This window comes from Garra rufa, chromosome 2 (assembly GCF_049309525.1).
Source record: "Garra rufa chromosome 2, GarRuf1.0, whole genome shotgun sequence".
NCBI lineage: Eukaryota > Metazoa > Chordata > Actinopteri > Cypriniformes > Cyprinidae > Garra > Garra rufa.
The window spans coordinates 12363912-12386845 of record NC_133362.1 but is presented as its reverse complement, the minus strand read 5'-3'; the positions used below and the strand labels follow the sequence as shown (position 1 = coordinate 12386845).

Here is a 22934-nt window from a genome sequence, read left to right as displayed (position 1 = left end):
ACTACTGTTAAAAGATTTGTTCTCTTCCAGAATAAAAAAAATCCTGATAATTTACTCACCCCCATGTCATCCTTGATGTTCATGTCTTTCTTTCTTCAGTCAAAAAGAAATTATGATTTTTGAGGAAAACATTCCAGGACTTTTCTCCATATACTGTACTATATGAGCAATGGGTTGAAAGTCCAAACTGCAGTTTCAGTTCAGCTTTAAAGGGCTCTACACGATCTCAGCCAAGGGATAAGGGCTTACTTTACTATTTTCTAAAGAAAATGAACATTTGTGTACTTTTAGTTTTTTGCCCTACCCTGCCTTTTTGAACCCAAGTACACAGACAAAAAATAACCATAAAGAGGTAGACGTGCATCGCAGAGCTAGTGCGAGATGAGCATTTGTGGTTAAAAATTATGTAATTTTTTTGTTTTGGAAAATGACCAATCGTTTTGCTAGATAAGACCCTTATTCCTCGGCTGGGATCATGTAGAGCTCTTTGAAGCTGCATTGAAACTGCAATTTAGACCTTCAACCCACTGATCCCCTTTGAAGTCCACTATATGGAGAAAAATCCTGGAATGTTCTCCTCAAAAACCTTAATTTCTTTACGACTGAAGAAAGACAGACATGAACATCTTGAATGACATGGGGTTGAGTAAATTATCTTTAGAATGAGTAAATACTTTAAAGTCAGATTTAATACCAGATTTAAACTGGATATTTGGAGGCACATCCAGGATGATTTCTCATTAGGAGAATCTCACATAACTTTTTGGACTATCTTTTGCTTTTTGACATTACTTTCATGCCAGTTTTGACATTTACATCCTCCAAAAACACCATTTTAATGCAGAAAATCTAATTTATTATTATAAATATATTTATAATAATACATTACAGTAGTAAGAACTTGATAACAATCACTTTTGAGAATTATTTAAAAACTGATACATTATGAGAATGAAAATACCTCACTGACAATGTCGAAGACAATTGTTATAATAATAATAACATGAATGATGAAAAATGTCTTGATTGTGGTGAAAAGTAAAAAAAGAAAGGCTTTGAGATTCACCCTATAAGTTTTTAAAGGATGTGGTGCCATCTTGTGGTCGCTGATAAAAGTGCTCTTGGAATTGTAAGAAGTCTTGGAATCGTAAACTGTTTGGAGTGGCTGTGCTTGCATAGCAAACACATGACATTACATTCACACAATCTTTAAAAGCACTGTTCGCACTCTCTCTCTTATGCCTGAGTAAAAACAGGTTTATTCAGAAATTATATTATATAACACAATCTTTTTTGGGGAGCTTTCCAGTTCTGTTTTTTGTTCAGAGAATCAACAACTATGATTATGACACATGCATTAGAGCAACTAACAATACAGGAACACATTAAAATGACTTTAATCGGAGCTCCAGTTTTGAGGGCTTGAAGGACAAGTACTTGAGGAAAGTATAGGAGGTATGCGAATATAAACCAGACATTTTTTTTCTGGTTTAACATGCTTCGAGGATTAGTTTACTTCCAAAATAAAATTTTCCATGATAATTTACTCACTCTCATGTCATCCAAGATGTTCATGTCAAAAAGAAATTTTGTTTTTGAGGAAAACATTCTAGGATTTTTCTCCATATAGTGGTCTTAAGTGGGGATCAATGGGTTGAAGGTCCAAACTGAAGCTTCAAAGGGCTCTACATGATCCCAGCTGAGGAATAAGGGTCTTATCTAGCGAAAAAAAAAAAAAAACTTGAGCAAATGCTCATCTTGCACTGGCTCTTTGACTACAACTTCAGGCAGTACGTAATCACATTGGAAAGCACATGCTCGGTTAGTTCTTCGTCTGTGTACCTTGGTTTAAAAAGGTAGGGTACACTCTTAAAAATAAAGGTGCTTCATGATGCCATAGAAGAACTTTTTTGTCTAAATGGTTCCATAAAAAACCGTTAACATCTGAAGAACCTTTCTGTTTCACAAAAGGTTCTTTGTGGCAAAAGAAGGTTCTTCAGATTATAAAAAGGTAAGAAAGAGATGGTTCTTTAAAGAACCTTTGACTGAATGGTTCTTTGTGGAACCAAAAAAGGTTCTTCTATGGCATCACTGTGAAGAACCTTTTAAAACACCTTTATTTTTAGGTGTTTGAGTGTAGGGCGAAAAACTCAATCTCATTTTCTCCTTCAACTTCAAAATCATCCAACATTGTTGTTTTACCTTTTTTTGTAAAGGCGGTTTCACTTTTTTTGCACATTCGCTTTGTAAACACTATTAGTACTTTAACCTATGTCACATGACATGAACATCTTGGATAAGATGTGAGTAAATTATCAGGACATCTTATTCTGGAAGCAAACTAATCCTTTAAAGGAATGGTTCAACCAAAAATGAAAATTCAGTCATTATTTACTCACCCTGGTCCTGTTGCTGTATGACCTTCTTTCTTTTCTTTTTTATTTTATTTTCTGCTTGTGCTTGTCCATGTAAATTTGCAAAATAAGCAAAAGTATCACAGAATGATCCCTAGTGACTTATTTTGCAAGTGTTCTGAGGGCTTACGGATAGGGTTTGGTAAAAAAAAAAAAACTAACCAACATTTATAAATAAATAAATAAATAAAATATTTCTGTTGGTCTGCATACAAGTGTACCATTTCAAGAAATTAAGATTAGTGAAACACAATATGAAACAGGATCCTAAAAAATTATGCATATACTGTTTTTTGGAGGTAAATACAGTCAGGTCCATATATATTTGGACACTGACACACTTTTCATAATTTCGGCTCTGTATGCCACTAGAATAGTTTTAAAAATGATACAATCAAGATGAAATTGAAGTGCAGACTTTAAGCTTTAATTCAAGGGGTCGAACAAAAATATAACATAAAATGCTAAGGAATTACAACCATTTTTATACACAGACCCCCCATTTTCAGGGGCTCAAAAGTAATTGGACAAATAAATCTAATCATAAATAAAATGTTCATTTTTAATATTTTGTTGAGAATCCTTTGCAGGCAATGACTGTCTTAAGTCTGGAACTCATGGACATCACCACAGACTGGGTTTCCTCCTTTGTGGTGCTTTGCCAGGCCTTTACTGCAGCTGACTTCAGTTGTTGTTGGTTTGTGGGTCTTTCTGCCTTTAGTTTTGTCTTCAGCAAGTGAAATGCATGCTCAATCAATTTGAAATCAGAAGACTGACTTGGCCATTGCAGAATATTCCACTTCTTTACCTTTAAAAACTCCTGGGTTGGTTTTGCTGTATGTTTTAGGCCATCGTCCGTTTGTACTATGAAGAGCCGCCCAAACAACTTTGCTCCATTTAACTGAATCTGGGCAGACAGTATATTCCTATACACTTCGGAGTTCTTCCGGCTGCTTCTGTCTTCTGTCACATCATCACTAAACACTGGTGCCACTGGAAGCCATGCTCATGCCATTACATTCCCCCGCCATGTTTCACAGATGATGATGTTGTAGGCTTTGGATCATGAGCTGTTCCAAGCCTTCTCCTTACTTTTTTCTTCCCGTCATTCTGGTACATGTTGATTTTAATTTCAGCAGTCCAAAAAAAAGCTTTTCCAGAAGTGGTCTGGCTTTTTTAAATGTTTTTTGACAAAGTCTAATCTGGTCTTGTTTGCACCTTGTGGTAAACCCTCTCTATTTTGCTCTGGTGAAGTCTTCTCTTGATTGTAGACTTTGACAGTGACACGCCTACCTCCTGGAGAGTGTTCTTCACTTGGTTGGATGTTGTAAAATGTTTTATTACCATGGAGAGGATCATTCAATCATCCACCATACTGTCGTCTTTTGTGAACATCCAGGCCTTTTTATGTTGCTGAGCTCACCAGTGTGTTCTTTTTTCTTCTCAGAATTCACCAAACTGTTGATTTGGCCACTCCTAATGTTCCTGCTATCTCTCTGATGCATTTCTTTTGTTTTTGAAGCCTAACAATTGTCTGTTTTACTTGCATGCAGAGCTCCTTTGACCGCATGATGGGTTCAGAGCAACAGCTTCCAAATACAAATGGCACACTTAGAATCAACTCCAAATCTTTTACCTGGTTAATTGATGTAGAAAAAATGAAGGAATAGCCCACAACTGTCCATGAAACAGCTTTTGAGTCAACTGTCCAATTACTTATGGTGCCTTAAAAAAGGGGGGAGGTACATATTAAAGAGCTGTAATTCCTTAACCTTTCTACCAATTTGATGAGACTGCCTTAAAAATTAAAGTTCAGAGTGTGCACTTTAAGCCCATATTCATTGTATAACTGTACCTTGAATATGTTTTGGTCAACAGTTAAAATAATAAAACTTGTGTCAGTGTCCAAATACATATGGACCTGACTGTATATCTGTTTTATCCAAAGCAAGTTCTTGAATTTACATCTGTCAAGAGATATTTACCTTAAAGAAGAACGTACATGTGTACTTTTTTAATACTTTCTAGGCAGTGTGTTTAGTGCAGTGTTTTAATAGATTTGATTTCTTTTGTGCTTATGTGTTTTTCCTGGGTAAACCAGAGTGAACTGCTGCTCTAATACAGTCATGCACAGCAGACCAATGACCAAAGTCAGGATTTTTCGCTAAATAATAATCAATTTTTTAAACAAACCCTAACACATGCCCTCAGAACACTTAGAAAATGTGGCGGAAGTTGCAGAGCATCATTCTGTGATACTTTTGCATCTTTCTTTCTTTAAAGTTTGAAGCTGGTAAATTTATCTTTTTGTGGTCATATGGTATTAAAACATCAAAATGGTAAGTTAATAATGACTCAATTTTCATTTGTGGATGAACTCTGTTAATTTCTATTCTATTGTGTTCATGAGTTTGTGCGCTATCCTGTTCTCTCTGTGGTTCTATTCAAGTGTGCTTTATTCTATTCTTTTTCTGTAGTGGTGTCTGGTTTAAGGGGACTGTTTACCCTGATTATAATCCTGCGTTTGCTTGTGTTACTAGGAAACAGTGATCCTGAGAGCATGTTGATATGATCCGTTGTGTATCAGGTGTCCAGCTCAGCAGTCTTCTGATACAAGCTGCGAGGCTGTGATCGGAGGTGAAATATAGGCCAGAACATTGTACACGGTCAGTCCGATTCCTCAGAGATCAATTAGACACTGTCCTGTAAGAGCTCCAGCTGTGGCCTTGTGTACAGCAGAAACCACGTTGTTGGCTTGCGCTTTACGGAGGTCATTAACAGCTTCCAGAACTTGATAAAAGAATCTCTTGATCCCGGGGATTAAATCCATGCGTGTGTGTATGTGCATTCTCAAGCATTTGACACCTGATTGGTTCACAGACACGTTTGGCAGCGCTGATGGTGTCGGTTTTTCATGCTACGTTACCTTAAGCAGGTGAACATGTCCCACTTACAGCACACTGACCCACACACAATACAATTAATGGGACAGTTCAGCCAAAAATGAAAATTTTATCATTATTTATACTCTTTTGTCTTTCCAAACCACATCAACTACATCAATTATTCAGACACCAGATATAATTTTTGATATATTTTTTACTAGTGGATGCAGGACACTATAGTTCATTTATGTAAGTGAGGATAGCAAAAAAAGTAAATGGTGACATTTTATACCCAAAAATTCTTCATTCAATGGACTACCAGTAAAATTTATACAAATTTGGGACTGAAAATTATTCAGATTATTCAATTAAACTTTGACCTGACCACGTTTTGCTTAAGTGTTTTTTCTTTAATTGCTAATGTGACATTTTTATACCACAGACTGAACAAAATTAAGCATTGCTTGGTAGTTGTTCAACAAAGTATGATAGCTGTGTAAATATTGTCATACTAACCGTTGTCTGAATTTTTGGTTCATGCTTGGGGCTGCCAGTCAAGAATTGTAAATGCCATCAAAATTTCTTAGTGACAAACTGCAATAAATCCAAACATGGATCTCAATTACATTGTTTGCAATTGTAGTTATAAATGAATTAATGCACTTGCAAATGCAAATGCAGTTCAGAGTCTTTTTTTGTTGTTGTTGTTGATTTTATGGTAAAAAGCATAAATTTAATTTGGAATTTTGGATTTAATATTAGAAATTTCACAGTTTTAGCCCCTGGGAGAAGCTTTTGAGTTTTACTATAGTTTTCATAATGTAGAGACTGTTCATGTATAGGAATTATATATAATATAATATATATATATATATATAATATATAATTATATATATATATATATATATATATATATATATATATATATATATATAATTTCTCAGATGACAAAAATCAGTAATCACCATTCATTGCCTAAAACTAGACAACAATTATCAGACTTTAAAACTTGACTAAACAAAAACAGCACAGGTTGATTAAACATGATAAAGACTAAAAAGGACATTTGACAAATGACTGAGACTAAATGAAAAAACAGCTGACAAAATTATTATTATCATAAAACAGAAAAAGACAGGTTTAGCATTATGTCTTTTCCATACATTAAGCATAAAGAGGAATCAGGACAGTCTGGCTGCATAAAAAAATGACAAAAATAGGGCCATATGTTTTCCGTGATGTGAAAAACGCAGACAGAATTTGCCAAACTTTGGATAGATAAATCAAAAGTACACTTAAATCAAAATGCGATATGGCTAGTGTCTGTGAATATTAAGCCACAAAATGCTATTTAAATATGAATTCTGCATGTTTTGCACGTTTCTGTGTGAATGAACGGCGCAGACGTGTGGTTTCATTTACTACAAACATACTGAATGCACATGTCACTCGTTGTGTTTAAGCCTCTGCCGCCTCAAAATATGAGTACATAAACACACACTTCATGAGAATTTTACCGTTTCTTTTGGGAAAAACTATCGTCATATCATATACAAACAGAAACTTAAAGGTCTTCATGGCAACCAGTCAAAATAAAAGTTTTATTTAACTTGAAGAAACCTAGACATAAAAATATTACTCAATGTAATGATACTACTACTATTAATAAAAGAAATTATTGTTAAAACATGATTTTTTTTTAGGGAATATTTACAAGAAAAATATTTACCAGAGTTTATTTACCAGAAAAATGTAAATAAACAACACAGTCTTTCTGAGGAAAAACACAGTTATAAATAAAACAATAATAAATTGTTTTTTTTAATAAAATGAATTAATTAGAAAATGGAATCCAGATAATTAATTGACTTTAGTAAAAATAAAACAAAATTTGAAACATATTTAATTTCCTTAAAAATGTAATTTTTGTTAAACATTTAATAAATTGCTGTTAAATTAAGTTTCATGATTTTAATTAATTGGACATGCAGTTTGATTGGGTGAAGGGTGAGTTCATCCAAAAATTACAATTCTGTCATTAATTACTCACCCTCATGTTGTTCCAAACCCGTAAGACCTTACTTCATCTTCAGAACACAAATTAAGATATTTCTGATTAAATCTGAGGGCTTTCTGACCCTCCATAGACAGCAAGGGTCCTTCCATATTCAAGGTCCAGAAACATTGTAAGGACATTGTAAAAAGTATTCTAGTAGCTTCATAAAATTACGTTTGAATCACTGATGTCACGTGGACTATTTTAACGATGTCTTTACAACGTTTCTGGACCTTAAATGTGGAAAGAACCTTGCTGTCTATGGAGGGTCATATAGCTTTTGGATTTCATTAAAAAAAAACTTTTCTGAAGATGAACGAAGGTCTTACAGGTTTGGGGCGACATGATACCATAGACAGTGATTAATGACAGAATTTTCAATTTTGGGTGAACTAACCCTTTAATATTTTAAAGTTTAACCTCTTAACAGGGTCTAGAAAAATTAAAACAGAAAAAAACTGAATTTGGAAAAAATAAAACATTTCATATGGCCATACAAATTTGTTTAATTTAAAATCATTCCAGAAGTCTTAATATAAAGATCATTTTTGTCCTTTTGCTAAAACATATTTTTGTTCTTTGCGCTGAATATAAATGGGGATCAGGACAGTCTGGCTCCATAAAAAAAAAAATGACAAAATGCACTATAAAATCATTACGTAAGTGTTAATATAAAGGTACTTTTTGTCCTTTTGTGTAGCTGTTTTAAGCAAAAAAGCAATTTCAACAATCTGCAAAAATTTCTTCTTTTTAACGGAAGAATGAAATTCATACGGGTCTGGCACATCATTGAAGGTTAATTAAGGATGACAGATTTTCCTCCTCTTCGTCTCTCTGCGTTCAGTAATATTGTGCAGCAGCTGTGACCTTCGCAGTAGTGTTATTGTGTATTTGTGCTGTGACAGCTTTAGAGCCAGTGTGTTGTGAAGAATTCTCACCCTCTGCAAGTACAAGTGTGTTTAGCTGGAACTGGATCCGGCCTAGTGTGTGTGTGTGTGTGTGTGTGTGTGTGTGTGTGTGGTGTCCGGCAGTATTTGCAGTTGGACACAGAAGCAGACGCTGCGTGTACATGTGTGTCTGGGTGTGCGTTTACCATTTAGTGTCCAGCCCTTTTTGCTGTCAGACAGTCGTGTGTGAGAGCTCTACCTCCGGACAGAACTGCCAATGATGGGACTAATGTCACACAGTGATTATTTTAGCGGTTGTAGAAGTGTACTGTACTTAAGTAGTATATGCTCGCGTATAGCTGTGCTCAGGTCAGGCGGTAAGTGAATATACAAAGCATCATGAGGTCAGACTGGGATTCAGACTCTGATGACTGCGACTGGGGCGACAGTGAGGAAGAGGACAGTCAGCGAACTCTGAGGCATGCTGGCTTAAGTCTGTCATTAGAGTTGAAGTTGATAAATATTGATATTTTAATAACTATTTTAGTAACTTGTTTGACTCATGATTTTAATTTCAATTTTGTGAGCTAAATTTGTATTTGTGTGTGTGTGTGTGTGTGTGTGTGTATGTATATGTTTATGTATATTATTTCATTATTTTTGCATTTTTTAATGATTTGTTTTAAAATGGGTGATTGTTAAAGTTAAAAAAATCTCAAATGGCATCTCATGAAATTGAAGGATGGCATTAAAGAAGAAAAAATATATGATAGTCATGATAATATTGTGTTGTTATTAATTTAATTTTATACATTTGTTATTATTTATATTGATGATACTTAGAATTTATTTTACTAGATTTTTACATAATTATTTTACTATAATTATAATATAAAATTTTTATTTATTTTTTTTTAATTTGATGGATGATTGTTACAGTTAAAAATTAATCTCAAATGGCACCTCATAAAATTAAAGGACAACATTAAAGAAAAGAAAATATATGATAATGATAAAAAATATAAAGTTTATGAAAAAATATATATATATTTAATAAAAAATGTAATAAAAAATAAATATATTAAGTATATGAAAAATATATGAAGGCAAAATTAATTTTGTGTATGTGTAATATTTTTTTAATTTATTTTGTAATGATTTGTTTTAGAAGCTACAGTTCAGAAAAATCTCAAGCATCACTTAATGAAATTGATGGACGACATTAAAGATAAAATATCAGTTATTTAAATTGATACTTGATAATTTATTTTAATAACTTTATTTTATTTAACGTTAACTTACCTGGTTATAAGTGATTTATTTAATATTTATATATAATTATTTATACTATTGTTATATAGTATTTATAGTAGATTTATAGTTAAAATAATATATTTTAATTTATAATATTTCCAATATATTTTTGTAATTATATTAAGAATTTTTAGTAATATACTTGAGTAACATTTTACAATAAGGTGTCATTTACTAACATATTGAACCTTATTGTAAAGTGTTACCTCTATTTGTTTATGTATACATCTGTGATTTTGAATGTATCACATAACATGACATTTCTCTGTATTGCATCTGTGTTCTTTGAACAGGGAGGATATCAGAACAGCTAACATCATTGCAGCAGAGTCTGTCACCTGCCTTGTGATTGACAGAGAGTGAGTATACATCACGTTTATCCTGTGCCATGATTTTCTTTATATACGCTGCTTAAAACATCACAAGTGTCGCTGACATTCCAGCAAAAGTAATTCAGTCCAGGTTTTCCAGTTCGTTGAACATCTGTGGATTTTACACTGATCTTTCTATTTGTGTGTGTGGAACACAATCGGTGGGTTTGAAGTGCTTATTTGCTCCCTTATAGAACTCAATGAATCAAGCTCAACCTAAATAGCTAAAGTGTCACGCGTGTCAGTAAGCTGGAAAGAGTGAGACAGACAGAGAGAGAGAAGCGGCGGGAAAACTCTCTCTCCTGTCTGACTGAGACTCTAACCATCAGCCATCTGTGTGACAGCTGATGGAGAAGATATAAAAGTTTCACTATTAGTGCCGAATTAAGAAAAAGACATGAAATAATAATTAAAAGTCATTGCGGCATAGATCTTCAACTTTCAGTTAGTTCATTTTTAAGAGACAAATGGCAGTTCATATCAAGCCCAACTTTTGAACTGTACTGCATTTGTCATAAAGATCAAATCTTTATAAATATACTGTTTGTGCCATTGTTTTTCAGCTCATACAAACACCTGATTGGAGGTCTGGAAGACGTATCCAACAAAGGCAGTGAAGACGCAGAGGCAAAAGCAAAGTAGGTGAAAATATCTTACCTATTGACAACAAATTATTATGTTTTCTTCCCAGAAGTCCATTGATAATATTAGACAAAGGTTCTTGCATGAACAAAATTAGAAGTCTTGTTTTTAAAGACCACTTTCATAAAAATTATCTTTTTATGATATTACACAACACTATCAAACGTATTGTAAGTAGCAGGTTCAGAAATGAACGTTTTCATTAAGGGGCAATATTTGACCCCTGGAATTGGCATTTTTTATATTTATGAGGGCAATTTTCATAATCACAATTCTTTGTTGTCTTTAATGTCAAATACTTACATTTACCCAATTACTTTAATCCACATTTTAAACAGTTTTCAGTAGGGGTGTAACGGTTCTCTAAAAAATCTTGGACAAACCATTCACTCTTGTTCAATGCGAGTGCTATACTCTGGAATATGAGCACACGTTCTATCTGTGTTTAAACTAAACTCGTTTAAGCCAGTTTAAACATTTAAGAGCCAAAAGAAGTCCCTCTTTTCCTCGATTACATAGCTTAAAAGTGGCATGCACATTTTACTTTCCCTTTCAAATTAGTGGCAATTCAGCATAAAAGCTTTGTTTGAATTCTCCCTTTTCCTCGCTTTCCTTCACTTTTAAATAGCGTCAATTGCTTAAAATGTGATTCGAGCAACAACAACATACAACGACAAAATCATTTAGCCTATAAATAAATCGTATATCTTTTATTAGCAAAAAGAATATAAATACACCAGGCTATAGGCTATGCCTAATATAAAATAGCTTGCACAGAGTTTAAATAGGTGTACACAACTGAATATAAGTAGGCTAAACACTGTGGAACCAAATAAATAAGAAACAAATGTTTAAAATATCACTTTAGATAAACGGCAAAAGTCAACAGGCTTTTCAAAATATTTTTTTCAAATTATTTTGCATTTCGCTATCGCCTTTCTCACTTCTGTCTTCTTGTCAGTTAGTTCACCTCACTCTCCTTACATTTTTATTTGACAGTAGTTTTTCCCTAAACATAGCACATACTGAACCATACCGAAAACTGAGACTCTAAACTTGATACAAACCGAACTGTAAGTTAAATCGTTGCATCCCTAGTTGTCAGTGACAATAGATGGTTTAAAATTGTATCTGAATTTTTGCTACATGTAAAAAAACATGAGCTCATAGGGCTACAATATTATGACAAAATCGTGGTAGATTATTTTATATTTTTATATTCTAATGATTATTAATATCAATATAAAAAAAACTATATAAAACGTTTTTTTTTTGTCTACATTTTGAGCACATCACATTCTGGCTTCACAGACAAAAATGTCGGTCCATGAAGTTAATCTTGTTTAGCGCAAGTTATGCAAAAACTTCCGTTATAATCACTAAAGCTATGAAATTGATCTTTTATTTACATCGGATCTTCATTGTCTTGTTTGTGATGCGGGAGTTTGTGAGTGTGCACACATCAACAGCTCCAGCGTTTTCAGCGTTGACTAATCTAATCATCTCTGATTGGGCAATGCGTTCTTAAATTCAACAGAAATGCGTTTGATTGGTTGTAAGGCTCAACGCTGCACAAAATGCGTAAAAGCAATCTGATGCAGTGTGAGCAAATCTAAATGTAATTCCACAAATTGACACTTTTCATTCATTTTCACATTTACTTTTATTCACGAAAGCCTTAATACATTGTTTAATTGTGCAGGGGAATTTTTTGCCCATTTGTCTCAAATGTATGGGGTATTTCTGTTCATTTTGGTGGCATTTTTGCCACAAGCCCTCATTAATTTACAATCCCTGGTGGGTAGTATGTTAGTTTAGTTAACATCTGCTTTCTTATGTAGAATCTGATACATACTGCACAAAAAATAACAATGCTAATCTGTTGGCTTTTTTTTCACAATTTCTAAATGTGAGCAGGGTTTACCAGTTGGCATGTGATGACACAGTGGCCGCTTTTCAGGAAGAACTACAGTAGACACTGTATTTACCATTATATTTACTTGTTCAAGGCAGCAAATTTCTGAAAGATATTCTTTTTTTTTTTTCTTCTTCTTTTTTTTGAGTTGAGTTGAGTTGGGTTTGTTTTATTTGAGATACAAGATGTTGTTGAGCACAGGGTTATGCTACTATTTAAAAGTTTGTGGTCGGTAAGATATATGAATGTTTTTGAAAGAAGTATCTTATGCACACCAAGTCTGCGTTTATTTGAATGAAGATACAGTAAAACAGTAATGTGAAATATTATTACAATTATAATAATTACAGTTAAAAATATTATAACATATACAAATAAAAACATATTATTCCATAATACTATGGTACAGTGGGGCTAAAGGCACACCCTAAGAAAAACATGCTTTTCACTGTGCCCAAAGTGTATGATTGCAGAAAAATATAAACATTTAGGGAGCAACAGACTTTGTTTGAAAATAAATCATACGAGTGGTTTATTTTGTTTAAAAATCTCGTAAATGTATGAGGTGGCAAGGGGGGCCTTTGACCCCACACAATATTGATGCTAAAACTTTAGTTAAAACAATGTATTTTTTTAATATATATATTGTCTACATTAATACTTGTTCAAAACAATTGCTTGAGCAAAGCTTGTACTATTTTCTGCTTAGTTTGATAAATAAAATAATAAATTTTTGTTCAGTATATACACTGTCATTAAAATATGCTTAAATAAAAATAAATCTATTTTAAAATACAGAAACAAAATTATTTTAAAATGTAAAGATTCTTAAAGCATTGCTGTGCTGCTCACGCATAATACGCATGTCTAGTGAGTTTAACAAGAATCGTTGTCAAAAGCAAAAATAATCCAAAATATGTAGGCCTAGGCTACAGAAGATATAAATGTGTTTTTAATTATTCAGTTTGGGTGCAAGCATGGTGTATTAAAAAAAAAAGCCAGAAAATTACAAAACGGCAGTATTTTTTTCTTATATATTTTTTTGCATCGAGAAAAAGCTGCTTTGATTGAGTCTTGGATTGTATAAAGCACTATATAAATAAAGGTAAAATATAATAATAATAATAATAAATGGAAAAAAAATACACATATGTAGGCTCTAGCGCTACCCATATTTTACCTCATTCATGTGCAACTTTATGATTAGGGGAGCACAACGTAACACTTTTTGCATTTCTCAGTTTGTGTAAATATTGTTTGTCCAGTACAAATATGTTGCTTTGTTTCATAATTACAGTGTATACGTTTTTTTTTTTGTTTTGTTATTTACCTCAAAAGAAAGGACGTGAAATGTGACAACATGTCAAGCGGATGGGATACAATGTAACACGTGAGAAGCGCGTTGTAACATCACCAAATGACAGCTTAAAATGTGATCTGATCGAATGAAAAAAAATATACACGACAAACTAAAATATTTGGTCAATAAAATAAAATTATTAACTTTCTCAAATAAAATAATGCCATTTTAAAAAAATATATAATAATAAAAATCTATTTTTGAGTTTGACAATGAACACATCGCAACCATGTGTGGGACGACCCTAATCGCAACACAGTTCAAAATAATGTACGCAAATAGCTGAAACATTCAGAAAAACACTCCACACACAGCTCTCATAGAACACGAGACACATAAACGAGCCAAAATGCTTTGTTTGTGCCCCGCGCTCCCCTAAGTGCTTTATGATCCCACCAGTAAGTATTACAAAAGCTTACCTTCGAAAGAAAAGGCCTGGGTTGAAGCTGCTTCTGCAGTTTCATTATCAATTTCATATTTACCTGTAATCAGTTTCATAGAAAAAAGCTGATTACTAAATGCTTTGGAGCAGCTGCACGCTCTACAAACGCTTCCAGTGTCAATACTCTTGCGAGTCTGCAGCTGCAGTAACGCTGTAGTTACGCTGACGTGAAGCTCACGCTCTGCTCACGCTTGCAGTGTGAAACGGGCGTACGCAAGAGTATTCACACTGGAAGTGTTTGTAGAGTGTGCAGCGGCTCCAAAGCATTTAGTAATCAGCTTTTCTCTGCGAAATCGATTACAGGTAAATGTGAAATTAAAAATGAAACTACCAAAGCAGATTCAACCCAGGCCTTTTCCTTCAAAGATAAGTATTTGTAATACTTATTGGTGGGATAAAGCACTTAGGGAAACAGGGCACAACAAAGCATTTTGGCTCGTTTATGTGTCTCGTGTTCTGTGAGAGCTGTGTGTGGAGGGAGTGGAGTGTTTTTCTGAATGTTTCATCTATTTGCGCACATTATTTTGAACTATACTGTGTAGCTGTGTGTTGCGATTAGGGTCGTTCTCACGCATAGTTGCGATGTGTTCATTGTCAAACTCAAAAATAGATTATTTTTATTATAACTTTTTTTTTAAAAATGGCTTTTTGCCAAAATTGCACGTGTATCTTGAAAAGCGGATCTTTTGGAAAGTGCTGTGGCACTAAAGTAGAAAAGGCTGTGCTAGCATGCAGAAGACATGTATAAGAACCAGCAACTGTTCATGATCTGAAGAAACATGATGAGAAAGCGATGCAATCATTGTGCGCCGATGAGAAAATAATCCGCTCAGAGAAATGTGAAACCTTATCACATTTCACACAGAGAATATCAGACACTGAGTGAGAGAAAGAGGGATTCTGGGATAGTTCAGAAACTCATTTCCCACTTCAAAAATCCCCTCTGTGTCATATCTGAACCAAAATAGAAACTTTTCTCCTCTTATCTGCTCATCTGCAATGGAAATGAGCTCTGATGAATAATGAAGAGGTGTCTGTAGCCCGTGTGACTGTCATAGATTAAAGCTTATTAAGACACATCTACAGCTGTCACCTCCTGCACCGCGTCCCCCGTGATCTCAACTACACACCTGTAAATAAATCTCCAGCTGCCACGCTGACAGATAGAGAACACTCTAATGAGACGAGTGCGTTCAGCTCTCCTGTACTTAAAGGTGTCAGTTTTTCATCACTACTGGCACCAAAGAGAATTGCAAAAATATTGACTGTTATCAATCGAGTTTTGAACACATCACAAGGAGGCAATGTCTCCTCAAATATTGGATGATAAACTTTGTTTTTTTATCAAACTTTGTCCAATAGCGACATCAGCAGGTAAAGTTTCAGCGGGAGTACGCATCTCTCTTGCCTCCCCTGAGCCCATTGAGTTTTAACAGACACCCTAAAGCGTGCCGTGAGTTTAGTGGGGGGTAATTGAGAATGAATGGGGGAAAGTCACGTGAGAGGAGGCAATGGCTGTGTCTAAATTCAGGGTCTAATCCTTCGGAGGACTCATTTGAAGGATGCTACGTCACAGCGCCACGACAAAGGCTGTCCAAATTCGTAGAATCCTTCAAATGCGGCCAACAAATACGTCCTCCTTTTCCCCGAATTGAAAGGATGGTTCTGGTGGATCCTTTCCCGTCCTACCTATCCCATAATTCCTTTCAGCAGAGCACTTCCAGAATTTTTAAATAATGGCAGACGAAGCGAGTGGTAGAGGAATATGCTTTTCGATGTAAGTTTTAAAAAAAACTGGCGTTTCAAAAAATATATATATTTTTTTTACAGCGGTTGTCTTCTTGCTTAGCGCTTGCTAGGCGACAGGATTTAAACAACGGGTAAGGGAGGGAACTGAAAGAAGGGTAGGCTGTCCAAATTCACAGACACCTACTTCCGGGTTTTGCGGTCATCGGAGGACCCCTCCTCCTTCAACCGGGTAGGAAGGATCCTAAGGAGGATGTAGACCCTGAATTTGGACAGAGCCAATGTCTCTTGTTCATGCACTTTCGCAAATCAATCTATATGAACAATATATTGGCGTATAATGGTGAAATTTAAAGTAAATCTCAGTGTCTGTGACCAATATTTACTGAGCTTTGATGACCCGAAAAGTTCAAAAATAGTTCACAAGTAAAATATTTGTTGATGTTTAAATTGTTACTGCGTTGAGTTCTTATTTTAGAATAAATATTGATTAATTTGTTAATTTAAAAATATAAAATAGATTTTTTCTGATAGTGTAATGTGTATTTAACCAAGAAAATGTGACTGGGGCATGAATTTACATAAAGAAAGCAAAGACAAAATGTCACCTAATGCAATCCAAATTCATTTAAATATTTATCAGTTTAATGAACAATTACAAATAATTATGAAAAACAGATAATTTACTTACTTTTTTTTGCCATATTTTTTTATTATTATAAATTAATATATTAAATTATAACTTCATTTTCCAAAGCACTAACTTGATAAGATTCTTACTTGCCTTTAGTATTGGCTAAAATATTGATTAAATTGTTAGTGTAAAAATATAAAATAGAAATGTTTTTATTTTCCTGATAGTGTAATGTTTATTTAATCAAGAAAATATGACTGGGGCATGAATTTACATTTGATTTAAAGAAAGAAAGACAGAGAGACAAACAGACAGAAAGAAAGAAAGAAAGAAAGAAAGAAAGAAAGAAAGAAAGAAAGAAAGAAAGAAAGAAAGAAAGAAAGAAAGAAAGAAAGAAAGAAAGAAAGAAAGAAAGAAAGACAATGTCACCATATGCAATCCAATTTTTTTAAATATAACAGTTTAATAAACTTTTACAAATAATTATGAAAAACAGATAATTTACTTAATTTGGTTTTTATTTGCCATATTTTACGTTTTATTATTATACAATAATACATAAATTATAACTTCCTTTTTAACTTTTAACCTATTAGTTTAAATGTGACCACAAAACTAGTCATAAGGGTAAGTTTTTTGGAAATTGAGGTTTATACATAATAATAAATATACATCATCTGAATAAATAAGCTTTCCATTGATGTATGGTTTGTTAGGATAGGACAATATTTATCTGAGATACAACTATTTGAAAATCTGGAATCTGAGGGTGCAACAAATCAAATATTGGGAAAATTGCCTTTAAAGTTGTCCAAATGAAGTTCTTAGCAATGCATATTACTAATTAAAAATTAAGTTTTGATATATTTACGGTAGGAAATTTACTAAATATCTTCATGGAACATGATCTTTACTTAATAGATAATTTTGACCTGCTCAATGAAGGCATTGCAAAATACAGTAGATGCTGTCAGTAAAAAACCCATAAAGCTCTGTATTACCACCTTGTGGTCAATCAAATTAACTCTGCATTTCACCTATTATGAATATAGAGAGACCATGAGCCTGGAGCATCACATGCTTAATCAGCAAGTGCCTCCCAGGTTTATATTTTAATCAGAGCAGTTTTAAAACTGATTTTGTTGATTCCTCAAGCATAAAATATCAGCAGAAATGTGAAATTTATGTCAGTGTTCCTAGCTCCAAGACCTTTTTATCAGCACGCTGGAGCACAAAGAAGGCTGGAAGCTAGAACCAGTGTCACAAATTTCACTTTTTTTCTCCCTGTTGGTCACACACACACACACACACACACACACACACACACACACACACACACACACACACACACACACACACACGACTGTTTCCTTCTTGAGAGTTTTAATCTCAATTATATTGTGGTTGATTGAAGTCATGCAAAGTGCATTTGAATGCAGGGGATGTTTTCAGATGGCTGAGAAGGCTGGATTAAAAAAAAAAAATCACCTTTTGCAATACAAATGTATTAAAATATTTATTAGTTTTTTAAAAAAATAATAATTTTAGTGAATATTATTGAGTATTATTAACAAAAATAGTTTCCATATTTTACTTTATATTATTTTTATTGATGCTGTAGAATATACCAGCTCTCAAGCTGGTGTGAGAAAACTGAACATCTCCAGCTTTCAGCTGAGGAATGAATTTCTTCTGTTTATAGTCTTAGTCCATGCCTCTTTTCAAAACTGCACTCTTGTTTGTGCATTTGTGCTCTGTTCCTGCAGAACATGCCAGCGCTGCACATCTCTGACCCTGCCAGCCTAATAACTGATTATGTGGAAGGGATTGAATAATAACCAAAGTACGCTTTGTGTGTGTGTGCACTGGTTTTTAGGACCCTTGGCAGTGTGCATGGAAAATCGTAACCTCAGTTTGACACTGCAAAGCGGTTTTTGCCAAGCTAAATAGCAGCTCAATCGTGTCATTGGCCATGGCTCTAGCGAAGGGATTTGATTGGCCAGTTCTGCATCATGGGCTCGTATAAGCACTCTAACTGGAGTGAAATGTGCCATATTACAGGTCACAGGACAGAGTCTGCAAAAAGACATACAGCAGTATTTTGTTTGCAATGTTACAGAATCCGTCTGACCTCTGACTCATCTGTATTAATGTAAATATCAGTGGTGAATAACAATTAATTTTCTGATGCAAACTCATTCATTTTTATTGTCAAGAACCTGTTGGTTGCATTCAAAATAAAACTGGCCTACTTTGAAACATAAACTTCCAAAATAAAAAATAATTTACTTACCTCATGTCCATCCAAGATGTTCATGTCTTTCTTCAGTTGCAAAAAAAAAAATAGCATTCCAGGATATTTCTCCATATAGTGGATTTTAATGATGCTCAATGGATTGAAGGTTAAAAATGGAGTTTCAGTGCAGCTTCAAAGGGCTCTTCAACGCCCTTTGCAAGGTAAAATAATGATGTAGGATGGTTTTGAAAAAAAATTAGATGGTAGTTTTTTTTTAACATACTTGACAACTGTCTTCAACAGCACATCGCAGAGTTAGATAAGCATTTGTGGTTAAAAAGTGTTTAATCCTATTTTTATTTTTTTTGACAGATCGTGACGATCGTTTCACTAGATAAAACCCTTATTTCTCGCCTGGGATCATTTAGGGCCCTTTAAAGCTGTACTGAAACGGTATTTTCAACCTGTTGAGCACCATTAAAGTCCACTATATGGAAAAACAAATCCTGGATTTTTTTCCTCAAAAAAAAAATTATTTCTTTGCAACTGAATAAAGACAGACATAAATATCTTGGATAACATGGGGGTGAGTAAATTCTAAATAAATTTTTATTCTGGAAGTGGAGTAATCCTTTAATCTAAATGCATCTGTTTTAATTTTAAAGTTAGGCATGATTTTTGGGTACCAAGTATGAATTTACTGCATTATATTATATAATATTGTGTATAACAACAATTCCCCCCCCCAATTTCTGCATTTTTGAGCCCATTTTTGGGTTATACACAACAGGAAAAAAAGTAAAAAAAGTAAAAAAAAAAAAAAGACCCAGTGAGCTACTAATAATGTTAATAACCCAAAATACCCAGAATGGACCTTATGAATATATCTTGGGTAATTTGACATCAATTTTGATTTGCTTATCAAGATTTGGGTTGCCCCACTTGATAGACAGGGAATAACTTTTTTTTTTCTTCCATTCATCCTCAATTTTTTTTTTTTTAAATTTAGATATGAGGCAGAGAACGCATTCTTCTCCAATCTAAATCTGTCTGACTTCAACATCATTGACACTCTTGGCGTTGGAGGATTTGGACGAGTTGAGCTGGTAACACAGAACTTTGCATTTCCAATGCAATACTTATTTTTATTATGTAAAAGTGTGCATTTTTCTCCAAATTTCAAATGTCATCATGGATTTTGTATCATATTGTGTATTTCAATAGTAGTTCTATTATAGACATTTCTTCAGATATGATTATTTGTCTGTATGTGTGACAATACACAAAAAGTTGAAGTAATCGTTTTAACTCACCTTGTTCTCAGGTGCAACTCAAGAGCGATGAGATGAAGACATTTGCGATGAAGATCCTAAAGAAGCGTCATATCGTGGACACAAGACAGCAGGAGCACATCCGCTCTGAGAAACTGATCATGCAGGAGGCACATTCAGATTTTATAGTCAGGTACCTCTAGTGATGAGCACTTACTACTACACTGCTGTTCAAAAGTTTGGGATCAGTAACATTTTTAATGTCTTTTTTTAAAGAAGTTTCTTCTGCTCATCAAGTCTGTTTATTTGTTTAAAACACTGAAATAATACTTGACAATATTACTGTTTTTTTTCTATGTAAAATAACTGTTTTCTATGTGAATATATTTTAAAATGTAATTTATTCCTGTGATGCAAAGCTGAAGTTTCAGCATTATTACTCCAGTGTCACATGATCCTTCAGAAATCATTTGAATATGCTGATTTATTATTAATGTTAAAAATAGTTGTGCTACTTAATATTTAGTTGGAACCTGTGATACTCCAAGATTCTTTAATAAATAGAACATTTATTTAAAACAGAAATGTTTTGTAACAATATAAACTACCATTTCAAAGTTTGTGGTCAGTAAATTTTTATTCTTTATTTTTTCGAACGAAATTAATACTTTTATTCACCAAGAATATGTTAAATTGACAAAAAGTTATGGCAATGACTTTGCCCGACAGGAAATTAATGGGAAATACAAAAAAAAGAAAAACTAAAATTTTTATAAATATTACATAGTATCGTAAAATCTCCCCAAAATTTTAAATAATAATCCAAAAAATATTATTGAACAAAAATATATTGTATCTTTTTTTTTTTTTTTTTTGAGGAAAATCAATATATTTCAAGTCTTTGGTCACTTTTGACTGTGAAGGTACCAAGTGTGTACCATAATTTGTAGAAAGGCATTCTGACTGTGGTCGTCTTGTTTTCTTAGACTCTATAGGACATTTAAGGACAGTAAATACCTCTATATGCTGATGGAGGCGTGTTTAGGTGGAGAACTGTGGACTATTCTCAGAGACAGGTGAGAGCTGTCAATTCACTCTTGATCAGTGTTTTCTCATACAGTTGCTGTCTGAATTTCACAACAGTCCTGTTTCTTTCCTAATCTCAGGGGCAACTTTGACGATTCAACTACACGCTTTTACACGTCTTGTGTGGTGGAGGCGTTCGCTTACCTGCATTCCAAAGGCATCATATACAGAGACCTCAAACCAGAGAACCTGATACTAGACCACAGAGGCTACGCCAAACTGGTGAGGACAGGACAACCGTTCTCGCTCTCTAGTAGTTTCAGGAACATCTACATTCTAGAACATTGTGCTTTGGTTTCAGTACCTCAAAAAGTATTTGTGACCCCAGACCACAAACCAGTCATAAAAAACACAAGGATATTTGTAGCAATTGCCAATAATACATTGTATGGGTTAAAATTATAGATTTTTCTTTTAGGCCAAAAACCGTTGGGATATAAAGATCGAATATGTACCAATAAAATATTTAGTAAATTTTTAAATAAATCTCAATTTCAAAAAATCTGACCCTTATGACGGGTTTTGTGGTCCAGGGTCACATTTGGAGACTAATATCAAACCAAATTACAATTATTATTTTTTTAAGATTGTGCAACAAATTAAAGACAGAAATTAGTTTGAGTGGAGTTCACTATGAATTCTAAACACAAAATGCTTCATGTAAATTTGTAGGTTACCATATAAACTATATATATATATTAGTGGTGGGCCGTTATCGGCGTTAACGTGCTGCGTTAACGTGAAACTCTTATCGCGCGATAAAAAAAATATCGCCGTTAATCTATTCTCAAATTTGGGTTGGGAGCTGGGTCTAAACTACGCAAGCTATGATGACTTTCACCTTGATAGTTTAACGCGGATGTATACCGAAGACTGTAGAATATGGTCGCGCGTTTAAGTCTCCTCCGCCAAAACACAGACGGGATCGCGTAGTCCTCCATTCATAAAAACCGAATCTACTATAGCGAAATGCCACGTAAATTCGTCGGAGACGAGCTTTTACTACACGCATACTGAAACACACGTGACGCTCCCGGTAATTTTTGGCATTTTCATCTCACATGAACAGATAAACTCAATCTCCCAAACTGCTGTGAGTGTCACTTTTACCGTTTCATTTGAGAAAACTAGCATCATATCATACTGTATGACACAGAAACTTCACGGCAACCTGTCAAAATAAAAGTACGGTGTAACATGTAATGGGCTGGGTAGGTGTTGACGTTAAAAAAAACACAATCTAATAGGTAGAAAAAATAATTGCATTGTTAGTTAGTAAACACAAGTACATCTAATTGAACATAATTTATTTTCATCAACAAATTATCATAGAACAGCTTTATGAGCTTTATGATCCATTCTCAAAGACTTTAAGTCATTATTTGGGTAGCACACATATTCTGAATGCCTTCAGCAGAATTCAAATTAGCCATTTTAATCTAGATTAATCTAGATTAATTCCAAGATTTAATCTAGATTAAAAAAATTAATCTATGCCCACCCCTAATATATATATATATATATATATATATATATATATATATATATATATTTTTTTTTTTTTTTTTTTTTTAATATACCGTCGTGGCCAAAAGTTTTGAGAATTACATAAATATTGGAAATTGGGAAAGTTGCTGCTTAAGTTTTTATAATAGCAATTTGCATATACTCCAGA

At 33.7% G+C, this 22934-nt stretch overlaps 1 protein-coding gene across 2 annotated transcripts in view; it reads left to right on the top strand.

The window, feature by feature from the left end:
* Positions 1-22934, top strand: part of prkg1a (protein kinase cGMP-dependent 1a) — a 101083-nt gene that overhangs the window by 73685 nt on the left and 4464 nt on the right. For both annotated transcript variants that reach the window (XM_073834871.1, XM_073834870.1), the window contains exons 8-13: positions 9850-9915; positions 10491-10565; positions 19912-20008; positions 20227-20366; positions 21160-21249; positions 21340-21481. In XM_073834871.1, the coding sequence (XP_073690972.1) occupies positions 9850-9915; positions 10491-10565; positions 19912-20008; positions 20227-20366; positions 21160-21249; positions 21340-21481 (610 nt within the window). The remainder of the gene's footprint in view (positions 1-9849; positions 9916-10490; positions 10566-19911; positions 20009-20226; positions 20367-21159; positions 21250-21339; positions 21482-22934) is intronic.